Below are 26,163 nucleotides of genomic sequence, written 5' to 3'. Positions count from 1 at the left end.
CTGGTGTTGAGATCGAACGACCCCCGTCTTTACCCTCTTCCTTGCTTTCTCTGGCCACAGAGGAAATGAGCCCCGCCTACACCGTCGCCGGGTAAGTCTTACCCCATCCCACTTACCCCGCGCCGTCAACCCTTACCCCAGTGGGCCAATCCCCGCGCCGCACACGGCGTGCACCTAGCTCCGGCTTCCCCCGGCCCCGGACGTCGTAACTTGAGCTCAGAGTTATCGTTTGGACGCTTTACGGCGCCGACGGAAAGAAAATACAGACAGACAGAGAGAGGCAGTCGGGGACAGAGACGCCAAGGTGTGCCTGGGGGCGGCGGGGCTGGCGGGGCTGGCGGGGCCCCAAACGGCCGGCAGCCCCATTGAAAGTGCAGACGGCTCGGCGGGACACGCTGACGGGGGCCGCCGGGGACGGCCTGGCCTCGGCCTGGCCTCGAGGAGCCCCACCGCGACGTCCACCAGTGTGTCCCCAGTGTGGCCGAGGCGCCAGTGAGCCCCCACCCCCCACCCCTCACATCACATGCGCCAAATCTGCGCGCCCACAAAGGCCCTTCTCGTCGGCCACAGGGGCCGCCGCCCATAGGGGGTACGCATGTGCGAAAAATTGCGTATTCTCTCTGGGAGGCGGTCTCTATACTGGCCTGTGGGACTGGCCGCCGGCCGAGCGGGGCGGGGCGGGGCGGCCGGGGGGTCAGCGCCGTCAGCTCATTGCGATTTTATGACGCCTACGGGAGCCAGCGCAGCCATGGCGGCAGGGCTGGGCAGGGCCCTGACGGCGACGCATGGCGAGTCCAGCGAGTCCCGGACCGGACCGGCCGGCCAAACGGCCGAGGAAGGATGTGGCGTGGATGGGGCGCCGTGGCCTTATCACAGTGTGGCACCAGGCCACAAAGTCGCAAGGCCACACAGTGCAGGCCGGAGACAGACACACAGGCAGACAAACAGACAGACAGACAGACAGACAGACAGACAGACAGACAGACAGACAGACAGACAGACAGACAGACAGACAGACAGACAGACAGACAGACAGACAGACAAGCGCAGAGGGAAGCCTGGTTGGGCAGCGCGCCTGTGAGGTAGGCAGTGCCGTTGCGCACCCGTGTCTTCCGGCTGCGGACGAACACGGCGCTCCGGCCCCCCTGCACAGTGCACGCCACGCCCTGCCCGCCTTCCCTCTCTCTCCCTCTCCCCGGCGATTTCCATTCGGAAATTGAGTGAGTGCTTCTGAACGAGGAGTGTCGCCGCTGATCCCCCTGGTGCCCCGGCGTGCCCCGGCGTGCCCCGGCCGGCCTGCTTGCATTGAATCAGGCTTGCAGGATTGCAGGATAGCTGCACGGCTATCGTCGCCTTGCCTCTACGCCTTTACGGCTCCAGCCGAGGCTCCATCCTTCATCCTCCAGCGATAAGCAAAGCCAAAGCCAAAGCCTATCCCCGCCAATCCGGGAAGAGGCTTCATCGGACTCCGCGGATAGCTAACGGGAGCAGCCGCGACAGGCTGCCAGGCATCATCGAGCTGGGACGGGAGATTTCCCCCGCGTGCGGGATTTTTCCCCTCCGGGAGGGAGAAAATTCCCTACACGTGCGGGATTTTCCCTGTCTGTAACGGGGAAAATTCCCTCCACTTGCGGAATTTTTCCCATCCGTGACACAGAAAATCTCCTCACGCGCGGGATTTTTCCCGTCCGTGACGGGGGAACTTTCCCGCACCCCGCTGTCATCTGTCGGCGCGATCGAGACACGGAACGAGGTAGTTTCGGCGCGAGCGCGCGAGGTTTGAATATTCAGAAAAGTGTTGCCGCTGCGCGCCGGCGACGCGTTGCGTGTGTAAGGCTACTCAGCGCAGATCGGTCCGATTGTGGCGAAATCGCACGGGTTGGCACGCCTGGGTCGCCCCGGCCACTTTGACCATTTTTCTCCCATGTCGCAATCTTTTTTTAATATTTTATTTTTAGAAAACGATTTGCAGAAGTGATACGCTAAGCACGCAGCGAAAAGAGTAAAACCGGCGAAAACGTGGACACTCTAAAAGCGACCCGCGGGACGGGCATAGAAGCCGGTTGCATCTGCCGTTCGAAAAAAAAAAAACGCAGAAACAAAACTCGCTAAAATAGAGGTAGATAAAGATGTATTATCCACAGAACGACGCAGGCCGGGTATTTCACGGTCGCCTCACACGCCCTGCGAATAATGGGAGTGCCAGCTTGCCAGGGCGGTGCCAGGGCGGTGCCAGGGCGGTGCCAGGGCGGTGCCAGGGCGGTGCCAGTAATAACAAACAACAACAACACACGGCGAGGTGGACAAGGCGCGCGCGGCGGCGAGCGGCAGCAAGAGGCGGCAAGTCAAATGAAGACATTGCCCGCCCGATTTGCATATCGGATCGCACCTGCAGGTGCAGTCGGCGAGTCTGCAGAGCATGCTCCGCAATCCAAAAGGAAAGGCAGTGGGCGGGACTCGAACCCGCCATGCCGCGAGGTCCGCGGCTCATTCCCAATGACAGTAATAGACCCGTTTTGAGCTCCAGGACTCGAACCGAACGAGTGACCCCACCAATGGATTGCTCTCCGAACGAGGAATCCATTGGTGGGGTCACACGTTCGGTTCGAGTCGCATTTAGCGACTCTGGAGCTCAAAACGCGTCTCGAATTTTGGCCGCTCCCTCCGGTCTTCTGGCCCACTGTGTGAGCCCTAAAGTGCGGTTGGGGTTCGAATCCCGGCGAAGCTGCTCCCCTTTACGACGGGTTAAGAATGTCTCAATAATGCTAATGGAAGGGCCGGCCTGGCCTTGTACCGCACTCGCCCGCTTTTGGCAGGAACTGCGTGGCACTGCGGCTGTGGAGGGCGGAGAGGGAGGGTACTCTTCTCTCTCCTTCCCTCTCTCTCTCTCTCTCTCTCTCTCTCTCTCTCTCTCTCTCTCTCTCTCTCTCTCCCTCCCTCAATCCGAGGATCGCATGCGTACGGCGGTCGCGAAAATTGAACTTAACTTCCAACGTTGAGTGCCTATACCGCTAATTTAGATAATTTGACAAGAACCGGGCGCGGGGTACTAAAGTCGAACCTCGCTGGCTCTCCACAGCGACCCAATTTGGTCGCCCTAGGGTTTTCCCTAGTTTTCCCCAGTGTTCCCCTCCCCACGCACGGCGGCACCGCGAGCGGGACGACCGTACACCGGCCGGCCATCCCTCATCTCTTTGAATATCTCTCGCGCAATTCACTAAAGTGAGGACAATAGTGGGCTGCCCGCGGGGCTGCCGCTAGCGCCCTGGGGCACGGCGCGGCGCGGCGCGGCCGGCCCTCACCCTCTTGACCGCCACCGCGCGCCACCGCCACCACCGGGCTGGCCGGCTGGGCTCGGCTGGGCCCTGCCGATCGCGTGAGCAGTAAATACACAGTTATTCTCCCTTGATTAAAAGCTGTAAAATCAAGGGAGGGGGGGGGCGTCGGAGGGGCGGGGCTGGGGCTCATTCCGAATGGGTCTCTCTCTCTCTCTCTCTCTCTCTCTCTCTCTCTCTCTCTCTCTCTCTCTCTCTCGCTCTCTCTCTCTCTCTCTCTCTCTCTCTCTCTCTGCAGACGTCCATTCTCATGATGCGGGGCATGCGCGGCCCCCAGCGCAGGGACGCCAACGGAAGCCCACGGAATGAAAGTGAAATTTGGGGAACCCGTTTCGAGAGAATTATGGAATCGGTGGGCGCAGACACACAGTGGGCCAGAAGACCGGTGGAGGCGGATAAAACGTCAAACGCGTTTCGAGCCCCAGAGTCGCTACATGGGACTCGAACCGGGCGTCTGACCCTACCCATGGATCGCTCTTCGAACGAGGAATCCATTGGTGGGGTCACACGTTCGGTTGGACTCCCATTTAGCGACTGTGGAGCTCAAAACGCGTGCAGAATTTCGACTTGGGCCGCCTCCACCGCTTCTGGCCCACTGTGCGACAGAGCTCCGTCTCGGTCTGTGTTTGTTGTGTGTGTTGCGCGTGTTGTGCCGGTTGATTCCGTTTCGTCTGCTGCTAGGGTGCGTCCGTGAACACAATAATGGAGCTGGTTCCAATTTTCAGGGCTGCCACCGCGCGCCGCCGCGGGGCGCTCCGGTCGCCGCAAGTTGGCAAGCCTGAGCGAACCCACAAAGAGAAGGGCCTGCCTTGGGCCAGCCCGCAGACCAGAGTCGCCGCTCTGTCTCTCTCGCACTCATGGGGCGTGCCGTGTGGGTGCGAGAGAGACGGAGACAGTCTGGCCCGGTCGGTCGGGAAGGCGAAAGACAACCGTCAGCGCATACGCTTCGGACTGAAATTGTGTTTACACAGTTGGCAATATCAACCCAGGAGCATGCCCTTCCCCCACCCCGCCCCCGCGCAAAAAGGCCCAAAGGCCCGGAAATAATGTAAAGTGCCGCAAAGCCAACGCCACGCCACCGGTAAGTCACGTGCAGGGCTCCTCTAGTTGCGAGGGTCATTAGCTACCTCGACCGGGCCGCGGGCCGGGCAGGGCAGTGCAGTGGCAGGCCAGCAGGCCGGGGCAAGGGCTGCTCTATCTGCACCTCTAGGCCTCCAGGCTCTAGGCCTCTCGGTCGCCACGCCGGCCGGCCCGCCCCACATCCCAACTGAACCCACTTCCCACGCTAAAGCATACAGACCGCCCCGCCCCGGCCCGCCCCGGCCTTCGCCCAGCGCGAGGGGCGTTACGTAGTCCGCAAATTGGGCCTGCAATTTTTCATTCGCTTTTTTTTTGCGTTGAATCCGCACCTTTTTTTCGGCGTAATATATTTCCACGTATCGCAGCGTTTGACCGCGGCCTGCAAATAAGACCCCGCACAGTGGGCCAGAAGACCGGTGCAGGTGGCCAAAACTCTAGACGCGTTTTGAGCTCCAGAGTCGCTGAATGGGACTCGAACCGATCGTGTGACCCCACCAATGGATTCCTCGTTCGGAGCAGGGCAATCCATTGGTGGGGTCACACGCTCGGTTCGAGTCCCAGTTAGCGACTCTGGAGCTCAAAGCGCGTCCAGAGTTTTGGCCGCCTGCACCGGTCTTCTGGCCCACTGTGTCCCGGGGGTGCCTGGGCACTGCCACTGTGCAGGGCGCGCGCCACTGCGCGACGGCCACCCCCTGCCGCCCCGCCGCCTCGCACCCACCAGGGTCTCCCGACCAGACCGTCCGAGAGTCGTTTTCGTCGCGCTGTCCCTCTCGCACTCACAGTGCGCCGTGCCGGTGCGAGGGAGACAGAGCGACGAAAACGACCCTCGCGGAATCGGCCTACTGGATTCTGCCCCGGCGTTTTGTCAAAACACAGACCTGGGGTAAGTACCCCGAAGAGGGAAGGAAGATGAGAGGGATGCAACCACCGCCGGGCGGCCACCGCGGCCACCGGGGGAGGGAGAGGAGGCGGGAGGAGGGAACCGGAGGGGAACCGGGGCCTATAATTACATCGGTTTTCTGTACCGCGCCCGTGTGTGTGTGTGTGTGTGTGTGTGTGTGTGTGTGTGTGTGTGTGTGTGTGTGTGAGCGCGCGTCCTCCCTATCGCTGGGGTTGGGATGAGAGAGAGAGAGAGAGAGAGAGAGAGAGAGAGAGAGAGAGGCCCCGTTTTTTACGAGGCTCCTCTCAGGGCCCGTCCCGAAGCCCCCAAAGTGGCTAGGTTGGCGCGCTCGGCAGGCACGGCATGCCTTGCAAGGCTCGGCCAGGCTCGGCAGCCAGAGTGAGAGAGAGAGAGAGGGAGTCATCGCTCTGGCGGCTTGTTTTGCGTGTCCACAGGTGGCTGTCTAATTCACTCCCCGGCCGCGGGCCGTGGGGGTCTCCGCTTCGGTCTCCGCAGTGCAGTGCGCGCTGGTGAAGTCCGGAGTCACAGTGGGCCGGAAAACCGGTGGAGGCGGTCAAAATCCCGGACGCGTTTTGAGCTGCACGTTCGCTGAACAGGACTCGAACAGAACGTATGACCCCACCAATGGATTGCTCTCCGAGCGAGCAATCCATTGGCGGGGTCACACGTTCGGTTCGAGTCCCATTTAGCGACTCTGGAGCTCAAAACGCGTCCGGGACTTCGGCCCACTGCGGGCCGTGGGGTGGCACTCCCTTATCACGGCGGTCGCGGCCACGGCGCAGCCATTGTTCCCCCGGGCTGGGCTTGGGCTGGGCTGGGCGGGCCACGTGGTGTGCCCCGGGCCTGGCCTGCCCCGGGCCCGACGCCGCGGAGCCGCGGAGCCGCCTTTTCCAATTTGAAAGTGGAGTGCCCGATGGCTTGCCCGATGGCTTGCCCGATGGCTTGCCCGATGCCGCGGCACTCACTACACTCGCTATACTTGTTTCGGCGAGCTCCCATTGCGGCGACGGCGCGTCTCTCTCGCACTCTCGCGGCGCCCCGTGCGGTGTGAGGGAGACGCAGCGATCGCTGACCACACAGTGGCCCAGTCCGCACACCGGCGGGGAGGCAGCGCGCTTATCAAACTTTATTAAAAGGATTGGAGGCGGCCGGGTGGCCTGGCCCCGGGCCTGGCCCTCGCCGGAGGCAGTGGCGTGGCCGGCCCCGCGGCCCCACGCCGCCAGGCCTCCAGGGGCGCTTCATTTGATGGAGGGCACTGATTCTAGATTTAATTTGAGGGATACTGGCTGCTGCTGGGTCAAGAGGCCTCGGCCTGTCGGCCACAAAGTCACAAACCGTCTCGTTTGGCGTCCTCGGAGGCCACGGCCTCTGAGACCGCACAGTGGGCCAGAAGGCTGGTGGAGGTGGACAAAACTCAAGACGCGTTTTGAGCTCCAGAGTCGCTCAAGGACTCGAACCGAACGTGTGACCCCACCAATGGATTGCTCTCCGAACGAGGTATCCATTGGTGGGGTCACACGTTCGGATCGAGTCCCATTTAGCGACTCTGGAGCTCAAAATGCGTCTGCCGTTTTGTCCGCCCCCTCTGGTCTTCTGGCCCACTGTGGACCGGTCACCGGCCACCTCCGCATCGCCCGGGGCCTTCTTCCAGGCCAAGGCCTCGGACCGCCTCGGACGGCCGCGCCACTGTAACTGCAGTTACAACTGTAGTCACACTGTAGTTCTGCAGTAGGCAGTGGGGTTTCACGATGTACCCCATCCCTTGCTGTCTGCCTGCCAGTCTGTCTCTCTGCCTGTCTGTCTGTCTGTCTGTCTGTCTGTCTGGAGGGCGTCTGTCTGCTCATTTGTCGTCTCTTCGCACCCACCTGCACACGTTCCCGCGCCTTGCCGCCTTGCGCCGCTTGCGCCGTCGTCAAATATTTGCACCGCCTTGCACAAAAATAATCATGCCCCGAGGTCCGGACTGCGGCGCATTTCCCGGCCCGGCTGGAGAACTGGAGAACTGGTGAGGGGCGAGTCCTTGTGCCCGGGCTGCCCGGGGGACAGGGACGCTCTCGCTGGAGCGACTGGAGGGAGAGACGACTAGCACAGTGGTTCTCAACCTTAGGGTCGCGACCCCAAGTGGGGTCGCGAAAAAATTTTAAGGGGTCGCGGCGAGGTAGCTGGGGTCGTGTTTTGGGCCGATTTTAAGCAGCCACTGCGTCTGATCCGAGGAGGGCATTTTGCTCCCTCAACCGGCAATTGGTCTTTGAACCTTCCTTTAGCATGCCTTTGTTACGGAGTGTGATTATCAGTCTTAGTTTGGGAGCAGTATTGTCTCAAAGTTTACCAAAACGGTCAGAAATGTCTTTGAAAAATCGTGTTTTGGGCCTATTTTAAGCAGCCACTGCGTCTGACCCGAGGCGGTATTTCGTCCTCCTTCAACGGGCAATTGGTCTTTGGACCTTCTTTTAGCATGCCTTTGTTACGGAGTATGATTATCAGTCTTAGTTTGGGAGCAGTATTGTCTCAAAGTTGGCCGAAACGCTCAGAAATGTCTTTGAAAAATCGTTGTGCCTGTTTTGGTCAACTTTGAGACAATACTGCTCCCAAACTAAGACTGATAATCGCATTCCGTAACAGAGGCATGCTAAAGGAAGGTCCAAAGAACAATTGCCCGTTGAGGGAGCAAAATGCCCGCCTCGGATCAGACGCAGTGGCTGCTTAAAATCGACCCAAAACATGATTTTTTAAGACATTTCTGAGCGTTTTGGCCAACTTTGAGACAATACTGCTCCCAAACTAAGACTGATAATCGCATTCCGTAACAGAGGCATGCTAAAGGAAGGTCCAAAGAACAATTGCCCGTTGAGGGAGCAAAATGCCCGCCTCGGATCAGACGCAGTGGCTGCTTAAAATCGACCCAAAACATGATTTTTTAAGACATTTCTGAGCGTTTTGGCCAACTTTGAGACAATACTGCTCCCAAACTAAGACTGATAATCGCACTCCGTAACAGAGGCATGCTAAAGGAAGGTCCAAAGACCAATTGCCCGTTGAGGGAGCAAAATGCCCGCCTCGGATCAGACGCAGTGGCATGCTAAAGGAGGGGTCCCGTGGGGTCGCGAAACTTTTCCTGGGGGTCGCGGAAATTTTTGGCTACAAATTTGGGGTCGCGAGCCGAGAAAGGTTGAGAACCGCTGGACTAGCAGTGTGACTCCAGCAGTATGACTCCAGCAGTGTGACTCCAGCAGTGTGACTCCAGCAGTGTGACTCCAGCAGTGTGACTCCAGCAGTGTGACTCCAGCAGTGTGACTCCAGCAGTGTGACTCCAGCAGTGTGACTCCAGCAGTGTGACTCCAGCAGCGTGACTCCAGCAGTGTGACTCCAGCAGTGTGACTCCAGCAGTGTGACTCCAGAAGTGTGACTCCAGCAGTAAGACTCCAGCAGCGTGACTCCAGCACACTCCGCAGTGATGCGACTGCCCCTTTTTCGCAGTGTTCCCACAGCTGCATCCCCCGTGGCCCGCTGGGCCGTGGCGGTGTACTGGCGGTGTACCGAAATGACGAAGATGACTGTGACTTGGCTGACATTTATGTCGCAATAAATATTCAACAGATCGTCGCGACCCGCAGCGCAGCGACCGCGTCGCGTGATCGAATCGTGTCGCGGTCCAAACACCTCCCCCTTCCATAAAAAAGAACTACTGTATCTCCCAGCCCTCCAGCACCCGAGAGCAAATAATAAAAAAGAGAGGGAAAAAAAGGTCGAAATCGGAGTTAGGCAACGCTAGAAGGGCCATGCAGTAATTGCATCACCCAGCTGCTAGCCACAGATAAAGTCTTTTATTGCCTTGATTATGAGGGACCCACGAATGGGCGGTGGGAGGGGATGGAATCACGTCAGAGAGAGAGAGAGAGAGAGAGAGAGAGAGAGAGAGAGAGAGAGAGAGAGAGGCACGTGCTGATTTTGTGGCAACGGTCCACCAGTGCCCCTGCAGGGACCCGTTCCCACCCTGGCCTCTCCTCTCGGCCACGCTGCCGGATCCGATTCACTTCTGCAAGCTCTGCGAGCTGGAAGCTAGGCCGAACACAGAACGTTGAAAATGGCGAGGAAGTGGCGTCAGAAAGACCGATTGCAGTCAAAATTTGGCCCAAGCGACAACCTCACTACCCTTCTGTTCCCCGCGCCGACCGCGGCCGGGCGGGTTGCCTATGCTCGACTCCGCGGGCGCACAGCGCGCCAGACAGCGCGCCAGCGCCGGGGCATCCGGCCGAAGAGCGTCGCGCTGAGAGAGAGAGAGAGAGAGAGAGAGAGAGAGCGGCAGTGCGATGGGGATGGGACGACTCTTGGCAGTCAGTGAGCTGCCCGCCCGGGCCTTTCAAACCGCCGGCAAACAGTGTGGAGTGGCGACATCCTGGGCGACGCTTAGGGGGAAGGGAAGCCCGCGGAGGACGCCGAAGACACGCCGAGGCGGCCAAAACTCTAGACGCGTTTTGAGCTCCAGAGTCTTCAAATGGGACTCGAACCGGGCGTGTGACCCCACCAATGGATCGCTCTCCGAACGAGGAATCCATTGGTGGGGTCACACGTTCGGTTCGAGTCCCATTTGAAGACTCTGGAGCTCAAAACGCGTCTAGAGTTTTGGCCGCCTCCACCGGTCTTCTGGCCCACTGTGGGACGGCGAGGACGCCGAGGACGCCACCCACCGCAGCTCTGTTGCTTCCTGCCTTTTGTTGCGTGGGCGTGGGGCTTGCTGGGCGCGTGCCGTGCCGTGCCGCCAAGGGGCCGAGCCAAGCGGGCCGTGCCGTGCCGTGCCTCCTCGGCCATTGAATGGCGGCATTGAATCTTGGAGGCCATTGATGAGTGCGGAATGAAACCCTTTGACCGGACGGACCGCGACTTGGCGGGCGTCGAGCGTCACCGGGCACCCCGTCGGGCAGCGCGGCTCCCCTCCCCTCCCCTCCCCTCCCCCAACCCCACTCGACGACTGGACGACGCCACCCTCACACACGGCACGGCACGGCACCCCGCCGAGCGCCACCGACCAACGCCCCAACCCCAACCGCCGCCAACTACCAACTAGTTCCACTAGTTGACGGATATTCGTCAAATGAAAGTGGTGTCAGTCCGACGGGACGGCGGCACGGCGGCACAGCGGCACTCCAATCCTTCATCAGGCCGCGTGCGCCGTCCTGTATTTGATAGTCAAACACGGATTGGGGTCAGTGGTCCGGCTGGCGCTGGCTGGCGCTCCCCCTCCGCTTACGCAAATCAACTATTGTAAGTAGGCCTGTGTATGTTCTGCTGATTACAACCGGCCGATGTTTGGGTTATCGCACAGTGGATTTGCCAGAAGACCGGTGGAGGCGGCCAAAACTCCAGACGCGTTTTGAGCTCCAGAGTCGCTGAACGGGACTGGAACCGAACGTGTGACCCCACCAATGGATTCCTCGTTCGGAGAGCAATCCATTGGTGGGGCCACTGAGTCCTCCTTCTCCTTGAGCGCCACAGCGTAGCGGACAGAGGGCGGGACGGCAGGCTAGCCTCGGCGAGGGTGGCGGGCGGACGCGCGCAGACGCACGCAGATGATGGAGAGGGTGGAGAATCTGGCCAGGGTAAAGAGAGCACGGAGGGGAGGGAGGGGAGGGGACATCCGGTTCCGGTCCCATGGCCTTGCCGGCATTGCCACGGGCCACACGGACCACTCAAAGGAATGTTTTGCGCTTTATCGTTCTCAACCGCACCGCGCACGTTTTTCTCGACTTGTGCTCCTTTTCCCCGCCGTCCTCGCCGTCCTCGACGCCACCGTCGTCCTCCCTTGGAGGACGTCCTCCCTTGGAGGACGCACAGTGGGCCAAAGACCGGTGGAGGCGGCCAAAACTATAGACGCGTTTTGGGCTCCAGAGTCGCTGAACGGGACTCGAACCGAACGTGTGACCCCACCAATGGATTCCTCGTTCGGTCTATACCTCGCCCGAGGTTCGCTGCAGCGCGCAGTCGCTTTCGTCGCTCTGTCTCTCTCGCACCCGTACGAGCCGCCCCACGGGTGCGCACTTGACGCCAGGCGCTGCGGGCCAAGCCGGGCCGAGCCCTCCAGATATGAAAGCAACTTTTGCTTTAGCGACTGTCGCCTTGCTGGCCCCGCTGCCATGTCTGATGCCAGACAGTAAACTCAATTTATACGCTGCTCCGGTGGAGGTGATAGCATGACTGCGCGCGGACGCAGTGTGTGTGTGTGTGTGTGTGTGTGTGCGTGCGTGGGAGTGTGTGGGTGGATGGGGTGGTTTGGCTAGGGGTGGGGGAATCAGATTCGTACTCTCGCAGCTCGCGCAGGCTCCAGTCACCGTGTGCGTACGCGCCTACGCGGTATTTATAAGATTGAGTTGCAAGTAACGCACCCCGCCCACGCGTGGGCCCAATGTGTTGCGCAACTCGGCGGACTGATTCCAAAGAGTCGTTTCCCTCTGTCGCACTCGCGGGGCGTCCCAGACGAGGCACAGTGGGCCAGAAGGCCGGTGGAGGCGGCCAAGACTCGAGACGCGTTTTGAGCTGCTGAGTCGCCAAGTGGTACCCGAACCGAACGTGTGACCACCACCAATGGATTGCTCTCCGGACAAGGAATCCTTTGGTGAGGTCGCACGTTCGGTTCGAGTCCCACTTAGCAACTCTGGACCCAAGCCGCGTCGAGAGCTTCGGCCGCCTCCACCGGTCTTCTGGCCCACTGTGCGACGCCAGAGACAAGCGCCAAACGAAATCATTTTTCCCCCGAGTGGGGGCAGAGGGGCGGTAATCGAGAGCGCTTTCGTATTTATTTGAATTACCCGCGGCGTGGCGCGAGGTGCCGCGCCCAGACGGACCAGACGGCGGGGCGGGCCACGCGCAGCGTAAAATATATGAAATGATCAATTAATCCTACAGCGTCCCCGGCAAAGTGATCTGTAAATCCAGCCAACTGGAAGCGCTCCGCTGGGTGGCGAGGCCGCGCCGCGCCGTGGTGGCGGAGGGAGCGGAGTGGGGGGTTGTGAGGTCGGCATGTTACACGCGGAGGGGCAGACGGCACACTGGGAAGGTGAGAGCACTTTACCCCGACGCTGGCATGCTGGCATCTGTCGCCGCTTCATGCATGTGTGCCCCCCCCCCTCCCCCTTTCCCATATTTCGCGCTGCGGAGGGGATGTCCCGGATGGCCGCGAAGAGCGTGCGGGGGGCGTGCGGGGGGATGGAACGGGGCGTCGACATCGCCCGAGGTGGTGGCGAACGCCGAGAGCCGCACGCCGCGCCGCCGCCAAAGTACGGTTCACTGGAAGTAGCCACTCGTCTGCTCGCCGCCTTCTCTCTCTCTCTCTCTCTCTCTCTCTCTCTCTCTCCGGGACACACGAGGCGTTCCCGTCGGAGTGCGAGAGAGACAGACACGAAAGGCAAAGTAGCCCCGCGGTGGGCCGACCGGCTGTTGGGCCGAGCATAATCAATCTTGGATTGTGCAGCGTGAGTGTGTGAATGTGTGTGTGTGTGAGAGAGAGAGAGAGAGAGAGAGAGAGAGAGAGAGAGAGAGAGAGAGAGAGAGAGAGAGAGAGAGAGAGAGGGGGGGGAGACAGAGGGGGGGGAGCTGACCGAAAACAGATCAACGGGGGTCGGGGGAACGCACGCGACAAGGGGTGGAAAAAAAGGAGATGGCAGGATGGCAGATCCGTGGAACATTCCTCTAACTGAATAAACCACTCGACGCAAATGGCATTGCCCGCCCGGGGGTATGCCATGCCGTCGCATATGTCTCTTTTCTTGATTTACTTTATTTTTGCCGCTCTGCTCGAAGCTGCGCGCTGCGCCCGCCGAGGCCCGCCCTGCAGGCACGCTCGCAGCGTTAGAGTCAGTGTAGTAGCGTCGCGGAGACTCCACCGGGGATGAATCCACTACTTGACGACGCTTTTCAAAAGCTGGTTCAATGTTTCTTTCTTCGGGACGTTTTTTTGAGGTTGGGGTTGGCAACACGGGGACTTGTCCCTGAAAATGGCGGCAAAATGGGACGAGGCGCACCACTGGACTGGGCCGTGGGGCCGAGGCAAGCCGAGGGGCAGTAAAGTGGCTGCCGGCTTACAGTGGGTGGCGGCGCGGCGGCGCGGCGCACCACGACGGCGGCAGTGTTTCTAAGCTGAGGACGCCGCGCCACGCCCTGCCATGTTCCGCAGTGCTGCCACTACACAATACGCTTTGCTTTAGGCAGCATTTCCACAGCGATACCATTCATCGCCTTGGTTCTGCCCTGCTGGCTCTAGTCTATCCATTCCGATTCCAAAACCCTGGCCGTGCCGGGCCCTGCCGAGCCGCACCCCGCGCTCCGCACCCCCTTCCGGCCGTATGGTTCTCCACTCTAGCAAAGCTCATCAACTGCTATTTGAGAGGCTGGCAGCTATATAGGCACAAGCGTGGCGTGGCGTGGCGCGGCGTGGCCGGGCAAACTTGGCGAGATTGAAAGCAAAGCGACTAGGCGCGCGCGGCTGCTGGTGCCAGCTGTACAGTGTACATGGAGTGCACGATAACCAGGCCTACGGACTTTTTGTCCATGACAAATGCCATATTGGTGCAGATTTTTTTAGCAGATAGTATCAGTACGCTAGTAGTCTCAGGCCGCGAGGCGCGAGTCAGAAAAATATCTGTGAGGGGGCGCGGTGCTGCCTGGGTCCGGCTCGGCCCGACCTGGCCCAGCCGAGCTCGGTGGGGCGCGCAAGCTTACGCAAGCTGTGCAGCCTGCAGCCCTTGATGGAATGGTCAATGTTCGCCCAGTCCCGGTCGTCTACGGTCGTCCACCCCTGCCTTGGGAACACACCCCAGGCTGCCAGCCCCGCCAGCCCCGCCAGCCGCCACCCCACTCGCATCAGCAGGCATCAGCACCCCGTCGTAAATACGGCGGTGCAGCCGTGGCTGCGTGGCACTGCGTGGCACTGCGTGGCAGCGGACGCCGCGCTAGTAAACGCCAAACGCGCCGTGTGAAATCGCACAATTAATCTGGACACGAGGCTTTCCGGGTCGGGGGAGGGGAGGGGCGGGGCGGGGCACGAGTCATAAAAGTTGTGATCTGAGAGCAGGATCCGCGGGCGCTGCACTCAGCGCACCCCGCCCCTCCTTCGCCCCCTACCCACCCTATTTTATTTTCGAGTGTCGGGTCGGTCCCGCTCACACTGTCGGCTGCTTTCAGTAAGAGAGAGAGCGTTTGTGTCAAGTTTCGCTTGCGATTCCCCGCGCCGGGGAACGGTGCATGGACGTCTAGCCTCTCAAGTTCAAGTTCCACGTGGCGCCTGGCAGGTAGGCCAGTGGCTGGTCCCGCAACGCAGCGGCGTGGAGACGGTGGCCTACCTTGCCCCTGTACCATTACCATTAAGGGCTAGACCACACATGATCGTATGCCATTTCGGGCCCGACACATGCCCGCCAGCACTGCAAAACGAGACATGGCCGTCCTTACTAAGGTGACACTTTATCCCAGCGAGGAGGAGCCTCAAGCAACTACAAGCCCCCACTCGCAGTATGGCCAGTCAGGGTGAAGGAGGAAAGATTGTAAAATAAAGTGTTTTTTATTTTTATTTTTAACTTTCAATGATAACATGTACAAATCTTAAGATAATTTAATGGACATTTGGCTCTTACTGTTTAAAACAGGAAACGCTGCTACTGTAATCATAAGGTACAACCTTGCTGAGAAGATAGAATGCGCATCCAGACAGTGGTTTTCTTAAAATGTTGGTGATAGCGGAGAGGAGTGATAGCTAGACGGAAAGTTTGAGAGAGAAGGCTGGGCACTTCAGATGCTGTGCTCATATCATAGAGCCATTCAATTACCTGCAAATGAATTTAGAACAGTCTTTACAACTGGATAAAACAGAAGCATACTGCGCTTTCTTTTTGAAAATTGCAATAAAGACAAACCTGTGTAGTTAAACTTCTCCATGTTTCATTTGCATCAAGCAAGGCTGAGAGAGCCTGAGGGAATAACAACAAGCGATCTTGACTACTCGAAGCAATTATTTTGGGATCACCAGTAAGTATATCGTGGCCAGCCAAAGCAATAACAGTAACCATGAAGAGATCACAATATGAGTGCAAAACCTGTACAAGAAAGCAATAGTTAATGATAGGTGAGTAATATCCAGAGAAAAAGAAAATGCATGGAAGTGTAAGAGCAGTAACAAACCTGCTGCTTTTGTTGACTGTCATTGTCTTGGCTTGCTTTGACAGCTTGGATGCGGCCTAACATCTGCAGCAGCCAACGGCTGTTAGATTCATGACTTCGGCAAATTCTGACCACATTTATAATAGCCTCCAGGATACACTCATGAGCCCTGATAATGACACAAACACATCTTTAGGAAAAAGCCTGACCTTTCACACCTAGGAATAGCATAAAAATCTTACTTGGAATCTGCTGCTGTGCACACGTCAATACATTCATTGAGAGCAGCCAGGGGCATGTCAGAATCCTGAGCCATGGCAATAGCAGAGCTCACTCGCACAGCACTTTCGATTTTATCTGGTGATGTTTCCCACCACAGAGTAGGTGAGATAATGCGTTCCACATTCTTTGCAGGCAGCACCAGTGCACATTCTATGAATGAGTCAAATATCTGTGCAGATACACAACACAGTGTATGATTTTTTAGAAGAACAAATAAGTTTATCAGCTTGTTTTTTTTATTACTTACTTGATGAGACATATCTAAATGGTTCACCAGGCTCTCAGTTATATTAGCGAGAGCAGTTGTATTGGCTTTATGCACATCCTGAGATTGGAGAGCCAATTTTAGGTGACCCAGAAAACTTTTCAGCAGAGATTCTTCACTGGGTTCTTCTAATGTAAAGTACAGTTGCACAAGAATTAAAAAAGATAAGCTTATATGCTAGCACCAAAAAATTTATTGTTACTAATTTTTAAACTCACCATTTTTAAAAGTCTCTGTGGCATACAAAATACACTTGTTGACAAATGGACCAAGATGATTTGGTGGTATACCCTGCCCTAGATAATTTAACATGGAAAAGAGAATCTTGCAATCCTCCTAAAATCAGATCAACATCAATATCAGAGAACTGGAGAGAGATAGGAAGGATATATAAAAAACACGATGAGTCCTTACAATATCATCTGGAAGGTTCAATGAAGATAATACAACAAGCAGAATTCGGTTGGCAGATTGTGAAGCTTGGCACTGCATGGCCAATATCTTTAGACAGTGCCCTCTGACTGTGCCACCAAGCTTCAGCTTTTCCTAGAGAATTGAATAATTATAGTTTGTAGTCTAACATTTCACCTTAAAAGAAAAGAAGGCAAAATCAGTTGACTTGCCTCTAAAAAGTTCCAGCTGACAGGTGGAAGCGGTCTGGGAAATACATTAGATAGGATTGAAAGTGCAAGAGCAACCAGCATGGGTTCATGCTTACTGGTCTGATAGCAAATGCCAAACATTGTTTTCAAAATACTGCTATCATGTAAGTGCTCGTAAGATGTGGGTTCTGGCTTGGACGGCAGTTGATTGTACAAGCCTCTGTGAAATAGTTTAATCTCATGTCGCATGAAACAGGCCAACATGTTGCAAACTGCATCTTTTCTATCTTCTAATTTGCCAAGACCTTGTAATACTTGCTTCCAACAGTCTCCTGGAACAATAAACTTTCTGTTAGGAAGGTGTAGAAAATGCAATAAGTTTTAAGAGAAAGGGGTTTTGTCACACCCACCAGGTATGTACGGCAAAACATCAACTGGATCACGAGCAGCATCAATTGGTGTTTTACAAAATGATGGCGGAAGCTTCAAGTTGGTCCGGAAAGCAGCCGGTACAGTTTTCAGAGTCAGTTGGTTCAGGTGAAATTCAGAAAGTGCTCTGTACAAGTAAAGGTGCTGTTAACATGAAATGAAAAAGCATTGGGTTGTAGGAGCCAAGGAAAAATAAGAAAACACCTACCTCAAAGCAGCGCAGGCAACCTCAGAATTGGAATGCTGAATCCAACCCCACAAAGTCACTATTACTTCTGCTATAAATTCCTCATATTTGCCTGTTGTGGTTGACAAGCATGACACAACACTCAAAAGCTCACATAGGCTGGAAATAAATTTCATAAAATTAGACAAAACAAAATATCCCAATATTTTCTTCTTTCTTTGGAAGCTTACCTAACAATAACGTCTGGTCTCTTGTCCCGAAGCAGTTTTGGAGAGAGGCCTCGCCATGTACTCACTACGTCCATGACACCCGACCGGCACAGGCTGGTAATGCCTTGCACAGCCAAGGCGGATGCAATACTTCCTTCTGCGGTTGTATTTTGAGAGAGCACTTGGGACAGGACAGGCACCAATTCAGAACCATGAGCATCAGGGCTAAGATAATGAAATAAGAGAAGAAATTTTAAAATTAGGAAATGTAAACATGCAGCACAATATGAAATAAAATGTGTACTTGGTGTAGCATATCTCTCTAATTGCTGCTGCTTTTGCAATGTTCAGCTCCCAAATTAGATCTGGATTATCTCCTTTGAACGGAGTTGTGAGGAGTTCATGTAAAAAGCGATATGCTCTTGGTTGCGCTTTCCAAACACGAAGATAAAGGTCCAATGCAAGGGTAGAAGAATAAAATCCCCCCATAGATAATGATTTCAACACTCCTAAAACAAGCACCATGTTCTCCTGCAAAGAGAGAAATACTATTAAAATGTAATACGGAATTAAACACTTTAAATAGTGGCCTATACTCAAAAACTTTACCTCATGTTTTCCCATAGCTGCTATTGCTCTGAGTAAAGCAACCTGATGAAGAGGTCTCTTTTCTTGAGCAAGTTGGTAGAGAAGAGCCAGTGTTACTCTTCCACTTACTTCTGGCTCATCTTTGACCAGCCACACCAACACAGACAAGGGGGCCCAAATAATTTCATTGCCTTCTTCCTCTACTTCATCTGAAGCACCAGAAATCAGCAGGGCACAGAAATAAGAGGAAAATCTCGCTATAAATAATGGCGACGAAGTCTTCACAAAAGTTAGCCATTCTTTTACTTCTGCCTCACTGCGCCATGACTCACTGACTCTAAAATTGAAAATGGAATTAGTTAGGTGGCACGCATTGCTTGGAAAAAGAAAATTAAACAAGATAATTAAGCTACCTGCATAGCTCTGCAGCTTCATGTACATTTTCAAAAGAATGTCTCAAAAGGCGAAACCAAGGATTGGCACACAAACGACTGGTTGTGTTGCTCCAGTAACTTGAGGGAGCTTCCCGTATTTCGAGTAAAAGCTTTGTACCTAATTGAAGAGCCTCTCTAGTGAGAACGGAAGGAGAGGCGAGCCAGGGGAGTAAAGCACTGACTACAGCGTACATTGAGACTTCACTGCAAGCATGGAGGTCAAATATTTCCTTGCCTAAGAATATAAATAAAAATGGATTTTTAAAAATCATTTGGCACAACACAAGCATAACACACTATGAGGTGATTACTTACAAGACTTCAAGATTGGAGCAAGGAATGATGCAGGACAAACAGTTATAGTATCTGCAAGCAACAGCATTACACAACTAGCTGCATTGGGGGAGATGCAAAGGAGTTGGAACACTGTAGCAAGGCAGGGTTCCGGGTCTGCTCCTCGAGTTACCAGGTTGCGGATCGATGCTGCTGCTAGAGGAGCCAGAGCAACACACAATTGCCCATCGCGAATTCTAAGTGAAGACTCACAAAGGTCCAGAAGCAGCATTCCTGTCTCCACACAGCGAGATTCATCTGAAATCTTTAATAAATGGTTCTATCATGTTAGTTCAGGGCCAAATGTTGAACCAACATCAGGAAATGTTTAAAAAACTTTCCAGTTACCTGGAACCATGGAATGCTCTGGAAAACTAGTTGCCTAACAGATAAATCATCCAAAAAATGAAGCATCAATGCCCAGGTTTTTTGACGGCTCTCTGGAGGCAAATGAGGAGTTGTTTGTGGATCGCAAAGTACATACAGCAATAGGGGTTGCAATAATGATATATTTTCCTTCTTGATGCTGGAAAAAGGTCAACATGGGTCAAGCTGCTCTGCCAATTTGACAGCATGTCAAAATTATATAGCAAAACTCAGCAAAATCTCACCATTTTTCAGAGTGGAAGAAGAAATTTTGAACAAGTCGATAAACATCGGCCCAGGTGTCTTTTTTCTGTTTCAGGAGAGTAATAAGGGGGTGTTGAACTGGGTACAAGGAAAATGGGCACTCATATGGCTTGGGTCGAACATTCATGTCCCATCGCAGCAACACACCTAGTGCAGCAGTCACACCTGAATAATTCCTAACAGAGAGAAAAGAGATACAATAAAAACTTGAACATTGTAAACATGGTGAAAAGATTTATGTCATAAGGGAGATCAGTCCACTTACTGGATATTAGAAAATGCAGACACCAGCAATGAAATAGCATGTATAGGAGGTAAAATGTTGTCTTCAACAAGTGAGAGAAGCCCTTGGCAAGCGGTAACAGAGCGAACAGGTATCTTATCGCAGATCAAGACACGCAACTGTTTCATTTCAGGGGTCTGGAAACATATTATACAAACCAATCAATCAGAAACTAAAGAAAGGTATGTGCCACTACTTTCGTCAAATTATCTCTGAACATTTATTCTTTAAAACAAGCGGTAACTGTAAAATTTATTTTGAATCCTCACCTCATTAAACCTCTGTTTTGAATCATTCTTTTTTATTCCACTAACAAGCTTTGTAATTTCCTGTAAAAAAAAAAAGGATTGAAAAAGGTACAGACGAAGTCCACTTAATCTATCATTTTCTCTTGTCTCTTTAAATAGAAGTTACCTTGAGCACTGACACTGGATCAATAAGTTTGGCATTAATTTCTCTACTGTTTCCCACAGTCTCCTCCATCATTAAAAACAATAGTCTACCGGATAAATCGTTGAACAAGTTACCGATAGATAAACATAACCTGCGAAAAAGCATAAAGTTTTACGCGAGAAACGTACTTAGGGAGACCACTTAAACTTTCTCTCAGACGAATACCTCAAAATATTTTTCTGATTTCGCAGATAGTGACTGTTTTACACGATGACAACCTCATACACAGTAAGATAGAGCAATAAACAATGCCGACGTACTCAAACCAAAATTCCAAACAGAAACATGGTTATGCTTTATTTCTCATACTACCAAAAGACACTAGTCGGTATGACAAGTTCACCGCTCCTCTAAAAGTTTCAGTTGCTGTTTGTTGTCGCTCACGTTCACCACCTAAATGGTTGAAAGTTCTGTCTTTTGAGTACTTAGCTCAAGTCTTTTTGTTCAAAAGGTGAAATTTAAGGTAAATTCGAGCTTCATTTTTATGACACTTTGGAACACAGCTAGTGTACAATTATAGTTTTGTTGTGGCTAAAATTTCCGTCACTCGATGACCAAAGCAAACTTAAAACGACTTGTCAAGTTGACGTATCACGCATCACGCAATATATTTTAAGTTGTTTTCTCTTTTCTACTCTTTCATCCGAATGCTTTCCCTCTCATGTTGCGACATTTCGTTAAGTTAACACAGTACTGTTAAAGCTACCCGTAATTTACAAGTTTTTCTGGTCTAACCTAGTCTTTTGCTGATTTATTTATGTAAATGTCATTAATGCAGTGTCAAAGAATTTTAAGCATTGATTTCCTGACTTAAATTTCCAGTGAAATGATAACATTAACAAGAAAGCTGAAGAAAGAAACAACTGTTTCCAATGGGCCCCCTATTACCGATGCATCGAAAAGAGTTTCCGTTCGTGATAGACTACTAGTGAAAGAGGTCAGTGTTTATGCCTTTGCGCTTCTCTTGGCTCTTTGTTTATCTTTTGTTTTTTGAGCAAAAATTCAGGTATTATACTGAACTGTTTTGATAATAAATTGGGCATTGTTTCAGGTACAAGAGATGGAGCAAACATTACCTGGCACTTGCCACGTTAATTTTGAGAATCCAAATGAACTCTTCAACATTACCCTCACAGTCTCTCCAGATGAAGGCTACTGGGCAGGAGGAACCTTTCACTTTCATATTTATGTTACTGAAGACTATAATATGGCTGTAAGTGTCCCATTATTTGTTTATGTTGATATTTTTCTTGTTTTCAAGTTCAAAGTGTCTGTTTTTTTTTGTTTTTTTTATAATGATCATTTGAGGTATTGGTCTCAACTTTGGTCCTGCTCAGTGTTACATTTTACTTTTTTAAAATAATTTTTCATTCTTTGTTTCAGCCTCCTGAAGTTAAATGTCTCACAAAATTATGGCATCCCAACATAAGTGAAGAGGGTGATATTTGCCTTAGTTTGTTACGACAAAATTCTATTGATAGCTTGGGGTGGGCACCTACAAGACGAATAAAGGATGTGGTCTGGGGACTCAATTCTCTATTCACTGTAAGTCATCAATATGCTTTATCTTGTTGCTTTACATGTTTGTTTCCTGTTTGACACTTCTTTGTTACAGGATCTTCTAAATTTTGATGACCCATTGAACCTGCAAGCCACAGAATTATATTTGAAGGATAAAGAGGCTTTCAGACAGAAAGTAAATGACTATGTGAAGCAGTATGCTAAAAGATAAGCTACCTACCGCATATTTGCTTTTAAGGTTCTGTGTACATACTTTTAATGTTTTACCTTACTTGGGTGATCATCACCATTTAAATAAGGAATGAAATAGGTTTAAAGCTGACTTCACCCTAATGTTAGTTTGTTGGTAATTTCATGTATCTCCTGTATACCTCAGATTTGATAAAATACATCTGGTGATACATACCAAATATGAATACTGACAAACTGTTTGCTTACTGCTGTTGAGATTGTCTTGCTGCATTATCTAAGTTCAAACAGATTTATAATTGTTTTTATGTTATCAATTTTACAATTTTCAACCTGATTTGTTATTTTTTTCAAATGACCAAATTCTGTTGTATTTCCTTCCAGCTGTTCACATGACTTTCACTTTTGTTTTCAAAGTCGTTATTATTGGTTGTTGTATTGTACAACTTAAGAACAATTACTGCAGTGCAAGGTAGGAAAGTGCGTTACGAATTTTTTAACTATGTTATGTCTCCAATGTTATAAATGTTTAGTCAACTGTTTTGGTAAAAATGTAACCGCTGTCCTCAACTGTCTGTGTATAATGCACTTATCGCCATCAATATTTTGAAACTCTTGTTCTTAAACAAATATTGCTGTTCACCTGATTTTAGATATCCTTGCGATATCATGTGATAATAAATTAATTTACAAATTTAGTCGTATTTTCATTCAGTCAATGCAAGTCTGAGCGCGAAGCAAAAACTGTCAGAGTTTTTTTCGCGCCGGAACATACAGGAAAAGGAAAAGGCCCTGCTTCATGACTCGGTTCGGTTAGCAATCCGAAAAGGGCGCCTCTGGTTCGATTCTCTCGACTTTCGATGCATCGATAGAACTATGAAAAATCTAAAACTGAAAAGGGCGCGAAAGGGGAAAGGAAACATTTGAAAGTAGAAGAAAAAACGTGTTTTTGCCGGTTTGCCGCGGCTGGGGAGCAGCGTAAACAATTTCTGTTTTTGTAGTTGTGTTATTGAGGGGGAAAAAATGTAAGTACGCACCGTTCTGTCTGAATTTTGTTCCCTGTATCGTATATAGTTAGGGAGTTACTATTGCCGCCGCTTTTCGCCAGTCTTTTCAGAGGTTATGGCCTTAGCAAACTGTCGTGTGTTTACATTTTCGAACTGCTCGTCCATTCTCAGCGACTCCGGTGCCTACTCGCCATAAATAGGTCTCCAAAAGAACGCAAGTGTGACTCTAATGTCTTTGTTTGTCAGATTAGAGAAGAATGGCATCACAACCAACGACCCCGGTCCTGGAGCGGACTATCCAGCTGAACAGCGATGCCAAGAAAGCCAGATCCAGCTTGCTGTGGGGCTGCCTCAACTCTATCGTGTTTGGCATCCTCTTGCTGGACATGTAAGTCGTTACGCAGCGCGCTTTCATTACCTCCTTAGTCTTGACGCTGAGATCTTGTGGATGAACTAACACTCAATGTTTTCATTTTAGCATCTACACATGCCCCCGTTACAGTCATTATACTCAAGTTGGGGAGTACATAGTGGCTGGCGTTCTGTTTCTGAATGCGCTCTACCACTTTGGGCGTTACCTATGGACGGCTTTCAGCATTGAGCCCTTGGCCATTACTCCCAGACAGCAGAAACTTCTGGGAGTGAAAGATCATGGTGTGTATTGTATTGCATGTTCCCCGTTTTTGTCGCATTTTTTCCCTTTACATTTTGTCATGTGTTGCTTTCTTGCAGATCCCTACTTCAAATTTAAAAAAGCGCTCTCCCCAACACCAGTTAAGAGCAGTGCTGCTCAAGGAGCAATAACGCCCATGAACATGACAGCTCTCAGCTGGATGTCCAATTCGACACTTTCCCCAGGCGCTGGATCCCCTTTGAATGACAGTATGTCTTTCTCTTTTCACTTTCATAACTTGTGAAACCAATTTATATTTTCTTATTGCATTTTTCTTCTCTGTCTAATAGCCACTATGAGTAGCCAGAACTACTCAGTTTCTTCTTCGTCATGGATGTATCAGGCTGCCTCTCCTGCAAATATGTCACTCTCCCCAGATACATCTCGAGATGGCCTCCGTAACCGCCAGACCACAACATCGCCCAATCGTTCCTTCTCAAGTCAGCTGCCTTCCACACCATCTTCGGAGTTCATTGGAGACGAAGATTCCTTGACCCAGTATCTTAGAGACTTCGAGTCTCATGAGAAGAGTTCAGTTCATGGTATGAACCAAGTAGAGAAAATGCCCTCCTTCATTGTTTGTTCATAATTCAACTTCATTCTTGATTTAAATTCCATTTCTTATTCATGGGAACTGCATAAAATTTATTTTCATTATGATGTTTTTTTTTTCTATATGGTATGTTCTTGTGCCAAGTTAGTGATTAATGTCATAGATTAAGGCTTACATGCTGATTGGATGTTGGTAAGAAACCCTGACTGAATTTCCACTGCAAAGTTGTCTTTGCAATTTTTCTATCTCTTGCCTAGTTTCATTATTTTTATATGTATTGTCTCTCCTCTGCAACAGCCAAGTTGTTGTTATGTTCAGAATAAGTTTAATTCTGCTTTTAAAAAAAAGTTTGCCTAAGATAATTTTAATTTAGGAATGATGAATAGAAGAATCTTTTTTTTTTTTTCTCCTCATTCCATCCATTTAAGATCACTTCTTTAGCTCTAAGGAATGTAAAATAAATAAATGTAATGTTTACTTTCATTATGTCCAAATCATTCACCACCTTCATATCATTTTTATCTCCCTCTAAATCTTAGTTTCACATTTATTGACCAGACCATCTATAAATTCAAGAACATTTTTTCTGAAAGGTTAATACCAGTGTTCTGCTTCCAGTGGCCAACATTGAACAGCCAACAAACCTACTTAGTTCATTTTGGAGTCACCCAGCTAGTCGAACTACTGGTGAGGTATCTCCTTTACTTCGAAGGTGTACCTACCAATTAGCATCTCATTCATCGAGTAAGTTGCTGGCCTTTGAAGGTCCTAGAAATAAAAAAACAACATGCTAAAACTGTAGCCTTTATCTATTTTGCAGCTCAGAGTCCAAGCAGCCCTGGTGCCACCAGTGATGACACAAGTTCGCCATCTGCTCTCTTTCACTGTCAAGAAGTGTGGCGGCGGTTTAAAATAAACCCCTCTATGCTCACTCAGTGGAATGCCAATTTACGAATGGTATACCTTGTTTTCAAAATTCTTGATGTTATTTTCTTGTTGTCGGATACTTTCTAACTTTTTGGTTTATGTTAAAACTTTGCAGTGGACATCAAAGACCATTCTTGAAAGACTGGAAAAAGAGATTGATTCTGTAGATGCTGCCTTGGCAAGACAAAGTATCTCTGATGTGCGAGTGGGACAAGTTGGTCTGGAAAGACTTCGAAAAACAGCCCGTACATTGACTGTTGTTCAGAACATACCAACACTTCCCAATTTGGTCCCTTTCCTAGAGTTGTCTCCTCATCAAGAGTATGTCGTCTCTCGAATTCGAGGTTGGTACTGCTGTAACCTGTAATTTCTTAAAATTCATATTTCTGTTCAGAAATTTGTAACTTTCTCAATCTTTTTATTTTAGAACTTGCCAAAGGAGGGTGTATGAGCGAATTCCGTTGGAATAGTGGAGGCAGTTTCAATGGCAAACCCTGGGATGAAAATCTACCTACTGATGCTATGGTAAGTGTAACTAATTTCTAGGAATATCAGCTAACATGACTCTCATTACGCCATTCAATTCTGGGCAGTACCTAGTACTAACACAAGATCAATAATTGTGATTTTTCTTTCAGCTTGTGATGCATTTGTTAGCAACATACTTAGATTCGCAACTTTTGCCGTTACCTCAAAACCCAGATGGACGTCCTTTCAGCACGCAACATTTCTTCAAGTCGCCAGAGAAGCCTCCCAAGGCTAAAAACACTCTTGCAATCCATCAAACTAGTTTACATCCACCTCATTATGTATTGGTGGTTGGTGAAGAGACACTTGATGTGACAAAGGTATGTTACATACTCTGAAGATTTTGATATTATTTAAAGGTACAAAACCAGACTGTGATATCCTGTAATTTGTTTTTACAGGGACGAAACAATCTTTTCCACACTGTTTTACTGTTTCTGCATCTTGTGAAAACACAGGAGCATGGCATGTTGGGTCGTGTGAACTTAGGTCCATCAGGTGTCAATGTTCTGTGGGTAATTGACAGCTAAAAGCCAAATTGCCATTCATCTGTGATATTTGTGTAAAATCGCTCATTTACATTATTCATTGCTCTGTTCATCATTAGT

At 51.1% G+C, this 26,163-nt stretch overlaps 3 protein-coding genes across 4 annotated transcripts; 2 read left to right on the top strand and 1 right to left on the bottom strand.

Annotated features, from left to right (window-relative positions):
• Positions 1-14,857: 14,857 nt before the first annotated feature.
• Positions 14,858-20,481, bottom strand: LOC117648592 (focadhesin). 2 transcript variants are annotated; one of them, XM_034391162.1, is made up of 21 exons: positions 20,323-20,481; positions 20,119-20,248; positions 19,974-20,033; positions 19,687-19,841; positions 19,403-19,597; positions 19,140-19,317; positions 18,774-19,056; positions 18,438-18,693; positions 18,046-18,361; positions 17,741-17,967; positions 17,458-17,661; positions 17,249-17,386; positions 17,022-17,167; positions 16,633-16,943; positions 16,424-16,555; positions 16,228-16,345; positions 15,992-16,137; positions 15,705-15,913; positions 15,484-15,631; positions 15,219-15,398; positions 14,858-15,131 (listed from the first exon to the last, which is right to left on the bottom strand). In XM_034391162.1, exons 2-21 carry the CDS (start codon positions 20,188-20,190, stop codon positions 14,970-14,972), a joined length of 3,636 nt encoding a protein of 1,211 aa, XP_034247053.1. In that variant the 5' UTR covers positions 20,191-20,248; positions 20,323-20,481; the 3' UTR covers positions 14,858-14,969. The 2 variants fall into 2 exon arrangements, with proteins under 2 accessions (XP_034247053.1, XP_034247054.1); XM_034391163.1 differs by having other exon boundaries at positions 15,992-16,134.
• Positions 20,471-22,565, top strand: LOC117648598 (NEDD8-conjugating enzyme UBE2F-like). The gene is made up of 5 exons (XM_034391176.1): positions 20,471-20,620; positions 20,980-21,094; positions 21,209-21,370; positions 21,541-21,702; positions 21,773-22,565. Exons 2-5 carry the CDS (start codon positions 20,984-20,986, stop codon positions 21,887-21,889), a joined length of 552 nt encoding a protein of 183 aa, XP_034247067.1. The 5' UTR covers positions 20,471-20,620; positions 20,980-20,983; the 3' UTR covers positions 21,890-22,565.
• Positions 22,566-22,741: 176 nt separating this feature from the next.
• Positions 22,742-26,139, top strand: LOC117648596 (transmembrane protein 209). The gene is made up of 11 exons (XM_034391174.1): positions 22,742-22,892; positions 23,121-23,262; positions 23,353-23,528; positions 23,607-23,756; positions 23,838-24,089; positions 24,719-24,844; positions 24,921-25,057; positions 25,143-25,371; positions 25,455-25,552; positions 25,666-25,875; positions 25,957-26,139. Exons 2-11 carry the CDS (start codon positions 23,132-23,134, stop codon positions 26,083-26,085), a joined length of 1,638 nt encoding a protein of 545 aa, XP_034247065.1. The 5' UTR covers positions 22,742-22,892; positions 23,121-23,131; the 3' UTR covers positions 26,086-26,139.
• The last annotated feature ends 24 nt before the right edge of the window (positions 26,140-26,163 follow it).

This window comes from Thrips palmi, unplaced genomic scaffold (genome assembly GCF_012932325.1).
Source record: "Thrips palmi isolate BJ-2018 unplaced genomic scaffold, TpBJ-2018v1 HiC_scaffold_3, whole genome shotgun sequence".
In the NCBI taxonomy this organism is placed as follows: Eukaryota; Metazoa; Arthropoda; class Insecta; order Thysanoptera; family Thripidae; genus Thrips; species Thrips palmi.
The sequence above is the reverse complement of the archived record's forward strand: the minus strand, read 5'-3'. Positions and strand labels throughout refer to the sequence as shown.